The 21,571-nt window shown below is 42.1% G+C and overlaps 1 protein-coding gene across 4 annotated transcripts in view; it reads left to right on the forward strand.

Annotated features, from left to right (window-relative positions):
• Positions 1-21,571, forward strand: part of ralylb (RALY RNA binding protein like b) — a 104,337-nt gene that overhangs the window by 80,420 nt on the left and 2,346 nt on the right. For 2 of the 4 annotated variants that reach the window (XM_085763056.1, XM_085763057.1), the window contains exons 3-8: positions 6,051-6,126; positions 7,261-7,308; positions 10,126-10,307; positions 16,323-16,439; positions 18,560-18,729; positions 21,016-21,054. In XM_085763056.1, coding sequence (XP_085619182.1) covers positions 6,051-6,126; positions 7,261-7,308; positions 10,126-10,307; positions 16,323-16,439; positions 18,560-18,729; positions 21,016-21,048 — 626 coding nt within the window. In that variant the 3' untranslated portion in view covers positions 21,049-21,054. The remainder of the gene's footprint in view (positions 1-6,050; positions 6,127-7,260; positions 7,309-10,125; positions 10,308-16,322; positions 16,440-18,559; positions 18,730-21,015; positions 21,055-21,571) is intronic. The other 2 variants (XM_085763058.1, XM_085763059.1) reach the window with 2 other exon arrangements.

Here is a 21,571-nt window from a genome sequence, read left to right on the forward strand (position 1 = left end):
ACACTAGCATTGTCTCTTTTCTGCTCTTAATGTCCATTAAAGGAGACATATTATGCCCCCTTTCCACAAATTAAAATAGTTCCCAGGTGTCTTAAAGACATGTCTGTGACATTCTTTGGTCAAAATCCCCCAAGGATCAAACATCACAGCTCTTTTCATCCTCTCTAAACAGCCCTGTTCAGAACGGCTGCTTTCAGTGCCTGTCCCTTTAAAGAGGAACTAAGCAGGATTTCTCCCGTGGCTATGCTACATTTTTACCTTAATTAAAAAGCTCTGGAGTAATTGTGATCGTTAACTACATGACTTGTGACTTGTTACGAGTGAGAATGGAGGCTCTCTGTCTTCCACCTGGCGTCTCACGGCTGAAAACCAACCTTGCAACATCAGTGTAGTACCTGGTCCCCGCCCCGGTGTCCCAGCTCTTGTCTCTGCACACCGCGACACAAACGCACTCCATAACCCGTAATCTTTAGTTTATGACGGTTAAGACTACACAAACACACACACCGTAACATCGTTTATGTAATGTAACGTTATCCACGGCTCCATTTATTGATTTTTCGCTGGCTTCGTTGTAAACAAATGCACATGGCCAAGTGGAGGGTTAGCAAAACAGCGGAAAAGCGAGCGGACTTGCATAGTTCCCCTTTAAATGCAAATGAACCACTGCTTGCTCCGCCCCACCCCTTCTACCGGTCCCAGGTAGGGGTGGTGTTATGCAAATTCAAATCCTAGTTACATCACTGGATGACAACTGAGGGAACTGCTCATAAAACCACATGGATTTCAACCTGTAGCCTGCACATTACAGATTTTTTGTCAATTCTCACATTTTGGGGACAGGAAGGCAAGACAAACACCCAGATATCACCTAACACCATACATAAATGAACATGGTGCACACTTTTTGATCTCTATAGTATTTTTCAGCTACCACACAGCTCTAATAGCAGGTCAACACATCCTAAAAATAACTAGTTGCTATCCCTAAAATATAGCACTGACTCATTATCCTCAGTGTCCTCTCTCAAAGACATATCACATCCTGTCAAAAAAATCAACCAGATCGACCACCACAGCTAGTAATTGGTATGTATCTAGGAAGAGACAGAATCCCAACGTGTTTATTTTCAGTCCCTCTGTGAGGGCCCAGACATATTAAAGGTGATAACTGACTCACAACAATTGTTTTGTCAATTATAGATTGTGTGCTGCGCCACAGCGGGCGTCCAAACAGGTCATTTGCAGCAGCACAGACCAACGGGGGAGAGAAAGAAAAAAAAAACGGACTGTGGTTTGGTTGCTATGTTTTCTGTTACTGAGGAAATCTGACATGGAAGGAAGGTAGTTTGACATGCAAATTACTGCTTTTGGTGCGTTTGCAGCCATACAGCTGGGGTAATTCAAAATGAGGGCATGAGTCACTTGTGGGTTTTGATTTCTGCTCTAGATGTAAATGCTACCGAGCCTGTTTCTTTTCTTTTTTTTCTTTTTTTTTAGTGAATAATGCAGTTTGGATGTTTGTTTACCTCCGTCATCACTGGCAGCATTGATGGATGTTAGTGTGGTATGTGTTTAGACAATAGCCTGATGCAGAATTAGCCGCTGAAAGCCGAGGGACTGGATTGCCATTATTCGGTGTTATGGCTGATGAGAAAGCCGGCTCACACAGGAGAAATGCTTTTTAAGGAATCTGCTCTCCTGTCCGTCGTTCAACAACCCTGCCCACACTAATACAAAGAGGTTTTTTGGCTCACCGAGACACAATCTATCCTTCTCTTCGTCTTCCTGACCTTGCGGTGACCCCTGCTACCCCGTGCCTGATAGCATTCCTCTGAAGCCTCGGGCTATTAGCTGGTTTTCTTTCCTCTGTCTGAGAGGGGAAGAGAGAAGGTAGATCTTCCCCTTTCAGGACCAAACAGAGAAGCAGAAAGATTAGAGTCTGATTTGTTGTGACTTTAGCCGGTTTTGTGCCTGCTGCAGAAGTTCATTCATATTCCTTGAAGGAATCCGAGGGTCTTCCTGCTCCCCCTCCTTATGTTTGCTGTGGTCCTGTTGATTTTCACAGGAGTACTCTCTCATCCCAGTGATTCCCCAGCAATATGTTGCCATATGGCTCAGTTTACAGCCGTGATTTATTCAAAGCCTCGGCTGCCATTGCCGTGCTGTGCTGTTATTCATCCCTTACTAATGAAAGGAGGGGAGGAATAAGACTCGCAAAGCTTTCATGGGCGGCACAGGTGTCAAATAGAAAAAGGCCCCACAGGTGACGCTCCGCAGTGAAATGTCTCATAATGAGCTTCCTCGGCACGCACAGAGACACAGGAAGAAATACGGGATGTGAGGGAGAGTGATGGATGGGCGAGGTGGGGTTAGATAGCGTCTTGTGCGAGGGAAGGGGAGGGGGCTGGAGATAGAGAAAGAGACGTTGAGGGATAGGGTGAGGCCGAGGGCAGAACAGGAAGCATGAGCAAGAGCAGTGAGAAGGAGACAGAGACGTAAGGCAACAAATGAGACCAATAAAACACATGGGCAGGTTCCTGCGGGGAGTCACGGATCCTTGTTTTTCTGACAGAGGAAACACAGGTTTGTCTTCAGTGATTACTTATTCCTCCGTGCTTCTGTCTTTCCACTGCAATTTACTTCCAGAACAATTTATTTTCCTCCCAATTCCTCAGCCAATACCTTAAATATTTATTCCTAACCAGGTTGTGTTTGTTTCACTATCTATAGACAGGCCTGATAGACAATCCCTGAATATCTGCGAGAAAGGAAAAAAGAGGGTGCTCAAAAGCTCAAACATATCCATAAATAATTTCAGGCCTGCAAAATTCAAAATGGCATCAAGTGTACGTTCATGCAGCTGCAAGGTCGAGCCCTTTTTTGTGTTTTATTCGCTGCCCAGACAGAGCGGTGCAACAGACCTCAAGAACCTTTTGTAACTTGTTCAGCACCACGGAGAGCTCCAGCTGCATATTGAGCAAGCGGAGCAGCCGATGAGTGCAAAGCAAACCAACGGGAAACAGAAGAGTTACTCACAAAAACCTCGCCAAAGCAAAGCACACACAATCCTTTCGTCCCCCGACCGCGCTGCGTGAGTCCTCACTGCTGCACGGATACAAAATGTTCTGCATCAGATATGAACCTTAAGAGTAGTTAAGCACCAGCTCTTTCACACAGACTAAATTGAGGATGGTGCACACACACACAGCACACTTGAACCCTGCTTGTGGAATTTTGTTTTTGAAGGAGGCTATGTACCAAAAACTGCAAACACAGAATATCCACAAACACAAAAATGAAAACACATTCAGACTTTCCTTTACACTTTTGTCTGAGAAAAGCATGTTTATATAGTTTAGAATTAGTGCTGAAGCAATCATTGCCAGCAGGTGCTATTATACAAAGCGAAAAAGCTGAAGTAAACAAGGTGAAGCAGCATTTATAGAGCTTATGAGTGAAAACATCCAGAGAAAAACTCTGATCTACAACGCTAAGGTACGCAGCTGTCACATGTGTACATGTGTATTATCCTGACAGCCTCTCCATCAGAGGCAAAACTCCTCAGGTTTGGACTGAATAGCAACAGAGTCGTGCACATGAAGCATAGCAACAGTCTTGTTGTTGATGTGTTGGGTTCCTGCAGGCTAATTAAAGGTTTGATCGTCCTATCTCTAAGTAAACCTTCAGCCTAATGAGCAAAATCATAATTATCTCATCAGTCAGCATCATGGTCAATCCCAGCGTGCTCCTTCAAGTACAAACACACACACACACTCATACACACACACACACACACACACTCATTTGGTCATGCAGCTCTGTGTAAAAGTCTATGTTTTAGCATGTCTAAGTAGGTAGTATACACACAGACTGGGGTATAATCCTATTTCTCGTGAGAGCAGCCACTGGGAGAAGGAGGTAAGGAGTTTGCCAGCGAGCTTATTTTTACCCCAGTGCAATTCCACTCCCAGGGATTGGGGCGCTTCCACTTGTTTGGTGTTGGAGGGGGTGGGGGCATGAATTATTTAAGCAAATGTCTGTTGCAGAAAGGGGCAAAATTATACCGGGACCACGGCATGCAAAAAAAACAATTTGTCAAAGAGAGTGCCTTTAAAGCGATCGGTGCACCTATGAGGCACTTAGCCCAGGCTCTTACTCACAGTGACTTTGCAACACTGAGGGGGTTTTGGGTTCTCTCAAGGGCACCTTGTTGATTTGGCGTAATGTTCTCTGTCTTAAATGTTTTATCCTGCTTGTTATGAAATGGCTTTTCTGAGAAGCAGCACCTCATATCTTATTATGCGGGCGATTAGATGCTTGTCCGACTCAAAGTTTGGTCCAACTATGCAAAAATGTCCGCATCCATAAAATTCCTGGACAGTTCTCCTCAGCATTTTAGTGTTGTATTTTGGACCGGGTGCTTATTCTGACCCACTGGCTCCTCTCCCAGGAGCCACTCAGACTGTGTACAAAACACAAGGACCTTGCAACACCCTTGGCGTTGCACAGATAGCGATTTGAAAAATTCTGCATCACTGGCTCAATCACAAAACTGTCCCCCTGATGGTAATATTGTTCTTTTCTCTTTTATTTATTGAATGTATTTTTTTTCCATGAAGAGCAAACATCTGGCTATAAATCAGCTCCTCTATCCAGCTTTTGTTGGTTTCTTCCTTTTCATTGTTTCTGCGTTTTCAAGGATTCTCCATTGCCTTGCAACAAGAAATGTATTTTGTAATCTTTCCAGTGCACAATAACAAGGTCTCCAGCCTCAGATAAAAGGCTGTTGCACTGCACCTCAACATTAGTTAATGTGTCCCACAGAACCGTAGCTTTGTGTGTTACATATTTTTATGTTGCAATAAAATCTTTCAAGTTAACTGTTACTGTGGAAATCACACCGAATGTGAGCTTTTTGCTGGTGTTGAGGCTGCATTGGGCTGCATGCAGCAGCCTCACTGCCACCATGAGCCATCACTGATGGAGAAGACCTTGTTTTGCTTTCAATGACACAGTTCTTGGAGTTTGAATAATGGGCGAAACATTGGTTCTGATACACATCAAATGAAATCCTCCAACATAGCCTTCAAATAGAGGTTCAGTAGAAGTTCAGACTATTCATGAATCAATATATAAACGGTTTCCTTTAATCTCCTGTTGGAAACTAGGCAACCACAATTAGTTGCCACATATTTATTTATACTTCATGACTACCCACATTCCATTGTGTTCTCATGAAGTATGAAGTCATTACAAGACTATTTTATTGTACAGAAGCAAATAAAAGTGGTTAACACTTTACAATAAGGGTCCCTTAATTAACGTTAGTTAGTACATTATTAAGCATTAATTAACTGTTTACAGATTGTGTATTATTTAGGATTAGGAAACACATTAATTAATGTAGCCTATTAGTAAGCAGTTAATTAATGTTTACTACTCAAAGTTAGTTAATAAATTATTAAGTAATAATAAAAGTTGAATAATAATTAGTTATCATTATGTAGGCATTACTCAGCATTAATAAACACATTAGTGTATAAATTAATGCTTAATAATGTACTAACTAACGTTAATTAAGGGACCCTTATTGTAAAGTGTTGTACTTTTGTTTTTGTGTTTATTTAGACAATTTAAAGAACAATTTTAATGAAAATCTTTATTATCTTGTGGAAAATTCAAATATTGGACTGGATTGGATATATAAATTCAGATTTGTTTTAAAAAGATTTTAGAAAGTAAAATACTTTATACAGCATACATAAAACAAAAATATACTTTATAACACAATAAATCCAGCCAAGTAGCTACTGCATTAGGCATTCAGTTGCTTATACAGCTCTAATTAGTATGGCGTCTCTCTGCCTCCATCAATAGGAATGCTTGACATGAGGATTTATGAGAGGGGAGGAGGGGTTAAAACGAGGTCTTGCTAATAAGTTTTTATTTATGCATGATTTATGTAATCGCTGCTCACTGTGGCGCATGAGTGAGTGACAAGTGATTTATCCGTGTGTGTGTGTGTGTGTGTCTTGCTGTTGTTGCAGACATAAACATGGCGGGCGAACCCAAGCCATACAGGCCCAAAGCTGGCTCCAAGCGGCCGCTCTCCGCCGTCTACAGGTAAGGTGGTTTCCTCCTCGCAGCTCACTTCAACATGCTTCACATGCAAAAGGTGCTGCTCTTGTCATAAATATTCACTATCTCTCACATCCTGCTGCTCTCGCTGATGTAAATGTGGAGTAATATTTAGAATACCAGGATTCCTATTATGTCCCCACCCCAACCCCTCCTTTTGAACCTTGAATTTCTAATTGAGTTTTTAAAGCTCGCTCACATTTCTCAGCCTTGACTGGAGTTTGTTCCGCACAGCCCTGCAAAAGCTCAAAGGAGTTGCTGTTGTTATAAGCATCATTAAGCATGACCCTGATTTTCTGGCCCGTACACATCTCCTGGTCACAGACAGATCAAAGCAGAGCTTGTTTACTGAAGTCTAATGTGACAGTGGGCCAGACATGTTTTTTTTTTTTATTCACTGGGACACTTTTCTGTGTACTCTGATAGTTTGTCCATTGGCAAAGTTTATATTACCACCAATTTGCTCCTTTCTGAATTGTTGGTTTTGTTGCACTGCACGTCTCATTTTACTAATTTATTAGTTTGTGTATTGTGTTATTCTAAACCTTCATTTGCATTTTATAGCTGCGGCTGAAAACAGCCAGGATGTAATATGGTAATTATGGAACAGGAGAGGCGAATACCAACACTACACTTCTCTAAATTGAAATAGTAATACATTAATCCTAATTAAAATTCCTGGGAGAATAGCAACATTTCAAAACAGCTCCTTCTTTTCTCCTCGTCTCTTCATTTTATTTCTCTCTCTGAATCCTAAATTACTTGCCATCCTGAGCGTATACTTAACATTGATTTTCCTCTCCAGGGTCTAAGAAAAGTTTTTTCCCCTCCTTTCATTCTCCGACAGTGTTTCTTCTCTGAAACTTTAGTTGTTTTTTTTTCTTTTGTCGATCTGTGCTCTTTGCATGGCAGTAAAAACCCAGGCTTCCTGTTCAACCTGCATGTACTGAGCTTTGGGCGTAAACTACAACATGTCCGTCCCAGTCACAACGGCTTGAATTGATCTGCTTACTTTTGACAGATCCAAAATGGCCCCTCTTAATACGACCTTATCTGTTTCTCCCTGTCCATCTGTGCCACCCCTCCCCCCTCCTGTCTCTCTGTTTGTCTCTCTCCTAGTGGTTATGAATTTGATTACGAGTACTACAGGGATGATTTCTACAGCAGGTATGTATCATTCACATAGTTATCAAATTTGGGATTTAACAAGGGAATGAATGATCCTCAGCTAAACCCTTTACTCCTTTATTACTGTTCCTACCAGGCCCTGTATCCCCAGGTGTTAAATAATGCACTGTACAATGATAATAGTGGCAGATTTATCAACAAAGTCAGTGGGGTATTTTTCAAGTCCAGCTAGCTAGCTATCTAATTAAACTGACAAGTGGTCTGGCTGACCTTTGAATGTTTTCTGCTCATTTTTAAAGCTGTCCTGTGGACTTTTTACATGAACCAATGTCTGTAAGGCTACATTACAGCCACTGCCAAACGAGTTATTAGGATGATCACTGAATGCATCTCCACCACACAACAGTCTCACAACAGTGACATTACCGCGCTGTCGCCCACAAAATGACGCATTCGACGTAGAGTTTAAAGAGCGCTAGCCTCGTAAGCAGCCTCTCGCGGAAATGCATTTTATTTCATTTTGACGGAGAGTCTGGCCTCATTTCCGCTCTAAGCGTTTGGCCTGAAACCGCCGAGCCAATCAGCGTCGCCGCTGTGATTGACACAGCACGTTGGCCAATCAGGGACCGACTGGTGCAAAGCCCCGTCACTACACCAGCTTGCTGATTGGCTGAATGGGGTTGTCTGTCAACGCTACTACTCCCGCCCAGCTCCCACCCACTCCAAACGCTTACAGGGGGAATGAGGCCAGACTCTCCCTCAGAAATGAAATGAAATGCATTTCCGCGAGAGGCTGGTTTACGAGGCTAAAAGAGCGCATGCGCAGTTGGAAATGACACGGTCAGCAAAAAGCTAACGTTAGCATTTGGAAGAGCGATGGACGAGACTGAGGCTGCAAGGTTTTAGTCTGTGGACATCCACTAACAGCTTATCAACTAGTGTCAAAATACACATGCATGTAATGTAAATGGGAAAAAAAACAAAGAAACATTGTCATCAGTTACCTCATCTGACGAATCCATCTTCTTTCTCCCTACCTGCCAGTTACCTGGTCAGGTACCGTTACATAGATGGGGGGGGGGGGGGGTTCCAATGCAGGAGCGTCACTCGTATTGCTGACGTCATTGAATGGCGCACGCCGACAGTAGTTGCAGTACTCAGAAAAAACACGGCAGATGGTGCAAATATGCAAAACTCCACAGGGCAGCTTTAAAGGCAGAAATCCTTTAAAGTGGTGTTTACTGTAAACTTGACAGCCAGCTAATTAAGCTTAATCTGTGTTAGATGAAAACACTCAGGCTGGCTTCTGAATGTTATCTGCTGATTTTTTGTTGTTGTTGTTCCAGGCAAAAATCTTTTTTTAATAGCCTTCACTGTGAACTTGACAACCACATGCATGGTAGTGTGCTAAGAGACAAACTTGTATTAAAGCTGCATGTCCCAGGCCGAAATCCTGTCCATGTAGAGGACAAAAGTAAAGAGACAACATTGTCTTATTACCTTATTATTATCCTTCATTCATCAATTGGAAAGGGAGAGCCGGCTCCTTGACATGTTTTATCAGTCAGAAGTGGCCAGTGTCCTCTGACCTGAACACAAGGAGACTGGACTAGCTCTAAAAGCCTGGGACTGTGTTTGTCTGAACTCATTCAGGACTGTTGAGGATGCATGCAATGCCAGGTTTATTAATAATGGGTTTCAGGGCAACTGAATTTCCCTAATGATTAATTAAGTATCTATCTATTTAAACAATGAGTCCCAGCGTTAGGAAACAGGTTTTCAGACCCTCAACACGAGCCTGTAATTTAGCCAACAAGCCAAATGTCATATTTTATGGTTTGTGGGCTTAGCTAAATCCTATAAAACAAAGAAAACAAAGACTTTGTGAGGAAAGAATACACAATGGCTGTGTAAGTTATGAACATAGCTTTTTTTAGATTAAAAAACGTGACCTATCCCTAAGTCAAATGATGGTTAGCTAGCTAGCTAGACATGCTAACTAATGCTAAAAATTAAACCTGCAAACAAATTTCACACTTTAAACTAGAGCAATGTAAGCTAGAGAAATCCAAAGCTTGACAGCCCTGTCATGTCTGCTTATGGTTTCTAACCAATGATTGGACAATGCCTATTTGGATAAAGCGGTTCACACAGCGGTCAGCAGATTTTTTTTGCTTTCAAGATTTTGCCTGAGTCTTCCTCATTAAAGCGTCCCCTGTCAGATAAGATTTGGTTATACCTTCCCACAGAGGCACCTTCAAATGGTCAACTTGTCAAAACAAGCGGAACGCGCTAAAGCACGCTTCTTGAAAACGCTGATGCAACGGACACTTGTTGACTCTGCCGTTTATCTGCCGGTGATCAGAGTGATTATCTACGCAGACATTTCCCAAATGTCAAACCTCGTTGAGAGCCGTGACAAGACGTCTGAAGCTTGACACCTTCGTTTGACATGGTGGCGCCCTCTTCTTTTTATCCTCTCCACTTCTAAAACGGATGTGAGGATTATTTTTATGCATCTAGTAGTGTGGATAGTGGTACAGAAAGAAGGATATTGGTCGAGTTGAAATGTAATGTCTATACCTTTTTGTTTTATGTATGCTGTTTGAGAACAAGAGCCCAAGAGAAATCCATTGAAAATCTATCCTGAAATACGATACTGGGAACAGATAATAGGCTTTAGAGAGAGGTCATGGTGAAATAAACAGAGAGAATCTTTTTTTTTTTTTAGTTCTCACAGATCAACGTTATCTGAATGCTATACGGCCTTTTATTGAATACAGTGACTTATAGAAGACAAAGAAGAAAGAAGTGCATACGAGGTGAAGTGTAATATTCTAGTTTTCTTTTCTTGAGGCTTTTTGACTACCATGGCAGAGTGGCCCCCCCACCAAGAGCTGTGATCCCCCTCAAACGCTCCAGGGTGATCGCTCCCTCCTCCCGCCGCGGGAAGACCTCCTTCCCCATCAAAACATCCTCCTCTTCCTCCTCTTCATCCTCCAGACCTCCCACATCATCCTCCTCCTCCGGGCTCAAACGTACGTACAATAAGTTGCTTTTCACTTGTCTTGTGTTCACTTTGGCCTGTGTTTTATTCTTTTTTTTTTCCTACAGCCTAATTACGCTAATGGCATTCTGTCCTTTTCAAAAAAACAAAAAAAAAAAGACTGAAGGCTTAATGCAAATCTCCAAACCGTGGCACTCTCAGAGAAAAGGTGGTGGCGTGATTCAGCTGTGCTACTTAAACATGGCGCCACTATAAAAAGCTATTTAATTCACTCCAGCAGCTCAGAACAAGTCACACTGCAATGTAGAGCAAAACACTAAACCGCAAACACAAATATAATGGCGAGCAGCAACCATTTAGCTGTATATTCCTGTCACCCAGGATCCATCTGGATCTCATTTTGGTTCCTCTGATTAACTGTTGATGCATTATGAACGTCCTAAATGTAATTAAAGTGAGATTGGGGGCATCTCTGTGGAGCTGTGGTCAGCTGTGTTTTCCTAAACGTTAGTTTCTATCCATAGCCTGTGTAATTGGCTACACTGTTTGTTCATTGTTGTCTGTCTAGGCCAGTGTTATCAGCGCGAACAGCTTGGTCAGGTCTGTCATGAGGACCCAGTTGCAGTTGGTAAAAAATAAAAATAAAAAAAAGGAGGGAAAAAAAAGAAGCCCCATCTCCCATCTCTTTTTGGATAGAGTCAATGAATTCTCTCCCTCTGTCTAAACAGTGCTGCTATATGTTCGGGAGACTAATTTGCCCCTGCCAGGACCATGAAAAATCACTGCTTGTATCGACTCTGGCCGAGATAGATTGGACAGCAAAATAAGGTTAGCTTGTCCAAACAACGGGGTGGGTTAGTGTGGGCAGTTCCTGCCACTTGGGCTGTGTATGAGGAATAATTCACTTGATTTGACAAAAAAAGAAAGTGGAGGCATCATGGATCACCAGGTGTCTCCACCTTGACACACAGTGTTCACTGTCAGCTCATGAAGACACAATTATTTTGCTACATTAAGAATCCCTCTAACTTTTAAAATGTCCAAAAATAATTCAATTACTTCCAGAACAAACCTCACAACACAACACAACACAATTTCACTAGAAGGTTAATTTAGAAGCAGCTATTTCTGGAGGTTTTGATCATTATTTTCGCCAGTTTGACCAGTTGCCATAGAAACAACGGTCGAATCTTAAAAATTATGAGCACTTTGCAGTGTTCTCATGCATGTTAACATTAAAGCTGATAATAGTCCTAAGTAGACCCTGGGGGGAAATTGTTTTCTAGGTTACTTTGAGATTAAGAATGATTTTGAAAACGTTCTCCTTTCCTAACCACTTTCTCTTGATATTGATGGAAAATTTCACATGTCATTCTTGTATATTTTTTAAAAATTATTATTATAATGGTGATGATAATGTTAACTTATAGTCAACATGCTTGGACTTCTAGACGATCCTCCCTGAAAATCAGTTATGGAACAGTCCTTGTTGGATGTGGTGCAACACAATATAAAGAGCTGCTCTGTTATTCCTACTGCTGAGACACTACAATGGAACATCAGTCTGAATAGTGCAGTTGCAAAGACACTGTGGCCGGGTGCTATCTCCTTTTTTAATAAAGGTCCAGTGTGTCCTATTCTAAAGCACCAACGCTCCTTTCCTTGACATTCAACCAGCTCCTGTCATGGCTGCCATTCAGATTCTTCCAGATCATCTCACTCATTAGGATCCTTCCAAAGCAAAGACGGTCTAAGTCAAAATATATTAACCTGAGTTTATAGAAGCAATGGTACAGTAAAAATTGAAGTTTTATTCTTGCAGTTTCTTTCTGTTTTGTGTATGTTTGCATGTTGAAATGGTTTATTCAGATACTGTTCAGGCCAAATGGATCCCAAATGCAGAATTCAGAGACAGAGAAGGCGAGTCTGAACCAAAGAGAATTTATTACCAGCTTGGTGGTGATGCCGGGGAAAAACAGAGCAGACTGATGGCCGGGAGAGGGGGACACAGGCTGAGGCAGGGACTAATGGCAGAAGGGGGTCAGGGTTGGGGTTTGGTGCTGGAGGATGAATGGAGCAGGATGGGGTCTTTGTGGGAGGCGGCGGGGGGGTTGGCAGGCAGGCAGAGGAAGTCCAGGGTTTCAGGGAAGACAGGAGGGAGAGGCGGTGCTGGGAGTCAAACTGCGGGACACTGTAGAAAGAAGAGCAGCAGAACCATGAAGATAAATACTGTAACTGTGAGATGGGATCTTAAAGGGATAGTAGCATTTTTTAAAAGTGGGGTTGTATGATCTACAAATAGCCCCTAAGTACTTTAATTGCAGTAGAAGACTCTCTACACTCCTCCCGTTAGCAACGCCAGCCCATAGCCCTGCCCAGAGATTTACAACATACAGTGTTGTGAATGGACCCAAAGAAACGGCCTATTTTCGTGGCCTAAAAGAGGTTTTACCTGAAAAAAAAAACACAGTTCCATTGTTCGCTATAATATAATTTTTTCAGCACCTCAAAGTGCAGGAAAAACGCAGTTTTTATTTGGACCTAACCAACTGCTGATCGGCGGGCGCTAACCCTGGGCGGAGGGATACATGAGTTGGTTAGGTCCAAATAAAAACTGTGTTTTTCCTGCACTTTGAAGGGCTGGAAAAAATTATATTATAGCGAACAATGGAACTGTGTATTTTTTTTTCAGGTAAAACCTCTTTTAGGCCGTGAAAATAGGCCGTTTCTTTGGGTCCATTCACAACACTGTATGTTGTAAGTCTCTGGGCAGGGCTATGGGCTGGCGTTGCTAACGGGAGGAGTGCAGAGAGTCTTCTACTGCAATTAAAGTACTTATAGGGGTTATTTGTTGATCATACAACCCCACTTTAAAAAAATGCTACTATCCCTTTAAAGCTGGGGTAGGTATTTATAGAGAGCATGACGGTGATGATGACGATGTGCTGGTAGCATGACTTACTGCACACCTGTCTCCACTCCTGCTCACCAGGCGAGGATGAAGAGAAAGAGGAGGAGAGGGGGGGTGGTAGAAGTCGAAATACATACATAAATTGTATAAAATCAACATAAAGACTCCTAATCTGATATTTAGGGGAGTGATACAGTTTGCTGAAGGCAGTTTGATTGATTTCTTTGAAATGTTTTATTGAATTTACAGTTGTATGTTGGTGTAACAAGCCAACGACTAAAAGATGGAGGATTTTCCAGACAGCACGTAACGCATCAGAAGTAAAGTATTAAGATATTGATGTCAAACATGAATACAAGATCCACACATGAAAATGCATTAAAAGTAGCACAGAAACCATGTTTCCCTTCTTCTTCTTTTAAAATTCCTTCCAAAAATCCAGTGTGAACATGTTCGAGCTGGAAACTTTACAGCATCTATTTATAGTCTGAATTACATCAGCGTTCCCAGCTCTACGACTTTTTTGTCCAGTTTAATCTTCATAGACCAGCGATTCAAAAGATCCTCACTATCCCCAAGATACAAGTTCTGCAGTTCATCGTGAGGCTCTAAAATTAGATCCATGTCTCATCCCCTAAATCTTCCATAATGCGTATTAAATAACAATGGCACTTTTTCATTCTTCTCCCCTTTTTTTTTCCCTTTAACCCCAAGCTTTCTGAAAAAGATGCCGTGTTGATGAAACGACGTTGGATTAGAACGTGTATGTTTTTCTCTCCGTGGCTTATGTGACTGATAGCACAAAAGGAAAAAAGGCCTGGAGGCGGCGATAAATTAGAAAACTGTTCCGCACTTCCTTATCATCAAAGGACGACTAGTAAGCTGCCCACAGCGAGCCCAGATAATGTTGGAATTAGGAAGCCAGTGTGTACGGGGTGGGCATTCACGCATGTTGGTTTGGTACACATGGAGGCAGGTGATACGGAGAGATGGAGACACTTCACTGTGTGGAGATATCATTGTATATCCACTGTTTTCTCCTTCCAGAAAGGTCGATTTTCTGCTTCTGTTTAGCTTCAGGCTTGACGGCTGCTTTTACAAAACACTATTAGACTCATTCTTGGAATTGCCGCACACGTATTATGTATGTATTGCTTCCGGAGTGGCGTCGTGTATGCCACTTCTCTCCGCCGCTTTCTCATGAACGCATTAATCATCATGCACATAATGCATGGACCAAATCCTGTATAGAGCATCTTGCATCCTTACCTTTTTGTTTTTCAGCATCAATTGCAGTGAAAGATTAAAACGTCCTTTAGAGCAGGCTAATATGTCATCCATTTTTATCATGTGCTGACATCTCATCTCCTCCAATTGGAGGTGTGAATGTTTTATGCATTAGTTTATCTCATACGCAGCAGCACACAGACATAGGAGGAGCTCCGCATTGTGATGCAGCGTGGGTGTAAATATACATCAAAGCTAAAACTTAACTTAAAGAGCCGCGTGCGTGCAGACACCAGACCAGACAAGTGATGGTTTGATTCCGTGCGTGTCTCCTGCCTCTACAGCCTTTACAGGAAGTCATGGCTTTGTTTACTGAGCGCTCATCCATCCTACTTTCCAGCCCTGACAGAATCTGATAGGTGTCAAAGAGAATTTTATGTTCTCTCCTCAACTTCTGGTGTCTGTATTTTTTTTTACCCCCTCCTCTCTTTCAAAAAAAAAAAAAAAACACATTTCAGCTGCCAAGGGTTAAGGAGTGAGATTATCTTATTACTTTATGGTTTAAATTCTTTAATCTGCTCAGTTCAAGCTGCTAGGGAGAGCACTCTCTTTTCAGCAAACCATGACACTGGCGAGATTAAATTAATGGTGACGTCCTTCAAATAAATACAGTTTTTTTTTTTTATGTTCAGCAGATGTTATTTGCATATGACACATCAAGGTTAGGACTCAAACTTTGACATGATACTGCTACGCTTCATTTACCCAAAACCACGGATATGTATTGTAGAGTGAACACCGAGAGCAAAGCAGAGCAGGAAGGGGAGACCAATTATTCATGAGGCGGTAAACAGAAGCCGTGGGAGGGCAAATTGTGCCCCCCGTTTCTCCATGCGGCACCGCTGGTGAGGAAATGAGCACGCAAAGTTGCTTTTTAAATATAAAATAGGATCGAACACATTGATACCAGTTCCTTTTTTCCCCGATTAGTTTTCATAACCACAGGTGTTGGTCATGCAAATTTAATTTCAGCCTTACTTCAACGAGAGGAAAATGTTTAAATCGATCTTATACTGAACATGCTACTGGTTACTCACATTTTCATTTGCAAAATGACCTTTTTGGGTTTTGTGCAGAGAAAATAGGGAAAAAAAAAAAAAGAAACACAGATATTTCAAACAGTGAATGAGCTGCTATTCAACTGCAATTGAATCACCTCAGCTCATGGAGTTTCATTTCTTTGCAATGAGCTCCATTTGTGCTCAGTTTAAATACTTTCCTTGAAAGAACTGTTAAAATGAAAAAAGAAAAAGAAAATAAACCTGAACAAATGTTTATTCACATGTGGAAACCACCACTGTATGCTTGCCCGTTGATATTCGTATACTGTATCTTCAATTGATTCAGTGTTCACTGAATAAAATACTTTAAACTTCTAGTTTGTTCAAGGACGTACTGTATATGAATTGTTTACTTCGCAAGTTGCAGTTCTCCTATACTGAGAAGAGTCAAATAAGGTGTCTATATAATTATATAATTTTACTTTGAACAAACATCTCATGCCAGCTGAAAGATATTGGCACTACTGAGCAAAACTTGAGCAGCACTGCACACAGTGGTGGGCGTAAAGCCGTGCACTAATCTCCAAATTGAAAGCAGCAGGTTCACAGTTTCAGCTGGGTAACTTTGCAGTTGGCCAGATTGAGATGTTCTTCCCTGAGGAAAGTGTGAGTCAGAGAGATGATTTGATATCCAAAACTAAAAAAGAGTATTAACAGATGACAGCGTGCAGTCTGTGATAAAAAACTGTATGAAGCGGCATCATTAGAAGAAGGGTACAAATGAACTCAGGGCGAACTAAGCAGCAGCTTAAATAAGGACATCTGCTTATGTGTTTGTGTGCTCCAGCAGTGAAGACGGACCAGCTTCAGACCATCAAACGGGAGCTGACTCAGATCAAGATGAAGATCGACTCTTTGCTGGGACGCCTGGAGAAGATTGAGAAGCAGCAGAGAGCTGAGTCGGGTGAGGAGCAGAGCAGTGGCGTCAGAACTGCACTCTTAGAAATAAAAGTGCTAAGTAGAACCATATAAGGTTCTTCGGCTTGTCCTCATAGGAGAACCCTTTTTGGCTCCAGGTAGAACCTTTTATAAAGGTTCCACCTGGAACCCTTTTGGAGGGTTCGACCTAGAACCCAACATAAAGGGTTATACCTAGAACCATCTGTCAAAGGTTACCTAGAACCCCCAATGAGAGGTTCTACAAAAAACCCTTTTATGGTGTATTGGTTTCACCCAGAACCCTTACTGGGGGTTCCATCCAGAAACTATCCGACTTCTTACGGTTTCATCTAGCACCTACATAGGGAGTTCCACCGAGAACCCTTTAATATTTCAAGGGTTTCATTTAGAACCCACAGTGGGAGTTCCACCAAGAACCCTTTAATATTTCAAGGGTTTCATTTAGAACCCACATAGGGAGTTCCACCAAGAACCCTTGAAATACCCTTTTCTTTGGGGAAAGGGTTTTTAAGGGTTCTCTGGATCAAAGTGGTTCTTACTGGAACCCTTATTGTTACCAAGAACCCTTGAAGAAGAAAATGGTTCCAGGTAGAACCTCAGCCCTTGTAGAAGAACCCTTTTGGAACTCTTATTTCTAAGAGTGTGGCAGAGGGAGGGGGATAAAAAAATAATGAATAAAAAAAGAGGGGGGGTACCAAGCACTGAGGGAGGGAAATTAAGAGCACACACTGCCCATAAGTCTTGGTGACATTGTGGGAGATAAGAGCAGCAGAGCTCTCCGTCATAACAGCAAACAGGTGTCAACGCCACGCTGACTCAGTTTATATGAGAGGTCTTTACAAATGTCCTCCGCTACGGGACAGTCTCTGAGTGCAGCTCCCTGTGAAGGTCAGGAAGTCTTTTGTAGCACAAAGCGCTTGCTACAAAAGCACAAGTGTGCAGCTTTATTCACACTCAAAAGCGTTTTCTGCTTTGCCTTGAGAAAAAAAAATGAATAGCACTTTTCCAAGATTTTGGTTGATAGAAAGTCTAATCTTCGATCTTTTTAAAAAAAATTGAGGAGAGAGAAATGATTCAACCATAGACTGCAGAGTTTCGAGGTTGCAGTCAAAGATGATGCCAAGAGTGATGAAATCTTTTGATTTAATAGGAAAACGTGTACAAATCTAAACTACACTACTGTCAAATTTGCCAAACTTAAGTACTTTCAGCTATTTTTGCATCCATTTCTTCATTTTAAGATTAGATGTAAGCCCTAGGCTGTGACTGTTCAGACAAAACACAAAGTGAAGTCTGCTGGATGAAGCTATAAGATGCTTCATACTCTCATGTACTGTGAGTTTGTATAGATCTCTCTTTAGAAAATGACAGGAAGTGGAAAAGGAGGGAAACTCACAGGCACACTCTTCGAGGCACTGCAGCTTTTAGCTAATGTACAACTAGTACATTTGCTGTTTTTTTGTTTTTTTTGGTCCAGTGGTCAAATTTGTCTCAATCGCACTGGAAGAGACTTTGCTTCATTTTCTGTCTGAACACACCTCAGCGGTTTCTTCTAAGTGCCGTTTTATCCCCTCAATTTAGCAATGAGTGGAATTCCACAAGTATTTAGCCGCGCTTAGCATGGAGTGGTAACACCTTGTCTGCGCCACTCACAATTTGCAAGAGCAACACGGCAGCGACAGTTGGGTTCACTCAGCCGTCGTCCGCCCGGGCTTCACTGACTTGGGTTAAATGGAAAGTAAAAACGAGATGCTTCGGGTTGTATTAATGCTCGAAGCGCGAACAGGATTTTGCACTGGGTGCAGACAGATGTATGAGTCGAAATGGAAGCGCGGTAGATCAGTGAGACACCGCGGGGGGAGGGAGGGATGTGCAAACAGGCAGCAGTGCTACTGTAGCTTGTCGCTTGTCAGTTGTTGAGGTCAAACTACTTCTGTCCAGTTGAGTGTGAGAGAAGCAACTCGGTCTCTAGGGACCGCGTGTGACCGAGTGTTTGTGTTTCAGCACTACTGGGAAATATAGGAAACAGTAGCCAAGTAAAGTAAACTCTGCTGCTGAAGCAGAGAAAACCGAGACTGATCCCATCCTCACTTCATTCTGTGTCCTCATCTCTCTCTCTCTCAGAGGCTCAGAGAAAGTACGAGGACAACTGCGACTCCCTTCATGAGGAGTCCGTGTCCGAGACGGCAGAGAACTCCGGGGAGGAAGCCGGCGAGGGGGCTCTGGATGTGGAGGCGGGAGAGATGACCGATGGAGGTGAGGACGACTACGACGAGGAGGGCAGCCACCATCTGGTAAGAGAAACGGTTGACAGGGCTGACGGGGAGGGAGAGAGAGTGAGGCACTTTGGGAGCTCTCAAGTGGGCAGACGGTCTTTGCTTTCTGAAAGTTAATTTTCCAGAATTATTCATGGCCACAGATCTGAGAGAGCGGGGCTTCACATGAGTGAATGGTGAGGGCGCCCGGACTGACAGTTTCTCCCTGTCGACCCCGGCTCAAACAGTGGAAGCAACGCTCTTCACAAGCCCACACACTGGCACAATCTCACACATTTACACACACTTACAGGCTATACAGTAATTAAAGCAGAGGACTGAGTTGCATAGGAAGAGGTTGAAGACCAGATGGCTACGGACTGTTGTCGATCTGAAATGGTAAATGTGAAACAGAAATGATTTTGGCTGAGTAACATCTTTGTATTATAGTTTAATTCACCCACATTCCCCAAAAGATCATGTTTTTTTTCTCATATCTAACTCATACATTAAAGGGATAGTTCACCCAAAATTCAAATTTCACTCATTATCTTCTCACCCTCATGTCAACTAAGAGCTGTGAGAATTTTCAGAGTCCTCCGTGCCTTCTCTGAGTTACAGGGGGGTCCGCGCAGCAGTATTTGTCCATATAATGGTTGTGAATGGATTCCACTTTTCTTCATCCAAAAAGACACACCAAAAAACATCCAAATACCTCCATACTGCTCGTCTGTAATGTCCCTCTTGTATTGAAGCCCCGACATGAGAAATTGTTCCGAAAAAAATGAAATAAGTCTATATTTTAAGCTTGTTTGTAGCGGAAGCTCCCAGTGTCTCGGTTCACTGCGGAACAATTTCTCATGCCGGGGCTTCAATACAAGAGGGACATTACAGACGAGCAGTATGGAGGTATTTGGATGTGTTTTGGTGTGTCTTTTTGGACAAAGAAAAGTGGTATCCATTCACAACCATTACATGGACAAATCCTGCTGCGCGGACCCCCCCGTAACTCAGAGAAGGCACGGAGGACTCTGAAAATTCTCACAGTTCTTAGTCAACATGAAGGTGAGTAGATAATGAGTGAAATTTGAATTTTTGGGTGAACTATCCCTTTAACTGTTGAATGAATGAAACCTGTATTTAAACTGTAACAAATGATTATTACTACAGATTAGTTATTGAATGACATGTTTAATGTTGTCTTGACACATTAATCAATTATTTACAATGTCAGAATTGGATAAAAGATTTTGTCTTGACAAAAGTCAGTTTAATAATTCAGTATATACACAGCAGGACCAAGAAAAGTAAGAACAGAGAAGCGAAGTAGTGCTTTTACTTTAAAAACCAACCAAATGTGTGTGAAAGGCGGTGTGACAGACTCACACAGCCTTTCAGTTCATCAACTAATCTTTCAAGGTCTTATTTTGTAGCCGTATTCATCAATCTTTTTGTCAACATGATCATGCACACTCAGCTCATATGAGTTGTATTCACTCAACCACAATCAGTTGATCTTAGTGGGCAATGGCTCAGACATGGCACATACAGTATATATATATTTCATCATCACTGCTCAAAGATGTACTTTACTGACAAAGCCGGTCTCTGTGATGGAATATTGCACTTCTCAGTTGTAAAATGGGCTAAAGGAAGAGTAGGCTGGAGACATGGTGATGGCCTGGGGCTGAGAATATCATGTTAGCGTTGTGTTTCTTTGAACAGTGTGTTCAGTTTTTTTTTTTTTTTTTTGCTTTGAATATTGTAAGAATGTATGTCAATGTACAATTTCAACCAAACAATATAATTACCATCCTCTTTACACTGCTATCTGCGTGCTTTAAAACACCCACAGTGACAAATTATACAGCAGTTATACATATTATTTTGAACAGTATTAATTAGATAGAGCTAGTCTGTTATTTTGCATCTCATATAGTTCTTTAAGTTCAGGCAGAGCCATCAGAGTAATTATCCTGAGCTGTGCACAGCGGCCTCGCATTTGACCAGTCTTTCTTCATTATGCTATATTTATTAGCCATTAACCAGGTGAGCATGGGCATGTCATCCTTGATGAAAGCCTTCTGTCCTCGCTAATCGAAGAGATTATTTCTCAGAGACATGTTGGGAGAGATTTATTTGTTTCCTGAAGGTCACATTGATCACTGACTGTGATAATGTACGACAAAGACCGTTCCACAGGTTGACATGGCAGCTTTTGTTGAGTGTATTGACCTTTAGAAAAGATTGAATGCAAGCTGTGCTCTCTGTTAAAAAAAATCCTACCCTTGATTTCAGCTCTCCTCTCTGTGCTCTCCTTTTCAGATAGAGAACCACGTATCGGATATTGACAACTGAGATCAGGTGAGAGCTTAAATCCGAGTGTCCGTTACAGCATCTGTGAGGATGTTCTACAATCCTGCTAAAGGTCCTGGAGGCTCTTACAGCCAGTCCTCATTAAAAGGCCTTACATCTGGTCCTCATTAAAAGCCATAACCACTGAGCTGTGTCTTGAGCATCTCTAAACATTCGTTAATCATCTCCTAAGACATAAGCTCCGTGACATTTGGAAGCCCAGCTCCACTGAAGGGCGGCTAATGCTGAATTCGACAGAGGGAGCAATAATGGCATTCCAATGGGCCAGAACTGCCCATAAACAACATTCATCTAATTGAATTGTGTAGAGGGGGGTATGAACGGCGAAGCCTAAGGTAAAGAGTTTCCTGCCTCTCGCCTCTCAGGGTGTGGGTAATGATGCAGCCACATCATCAGTTGGCTCAGTGCCGGCTGGCTTTTCATAGCAGGGGTACTTGATTTCACTTTTCTTTTACTGCTGGATTAGTAAAGAAAATCTCAGTTCATTAGAGACTGTAAATATCAC

This window comes from Trachurus japonicus, chromosome 20 (genome assembly GCF_045865225.1).
Source record: "Trachurus japonicus isolate A0001 chromosome 20, Traja_1.0".
NCBI lineage: Eukaryota > Metazoa > Chordata > Actinopteri > Carangiformes > Carangidae > Trachurus > Trachurus japonicus.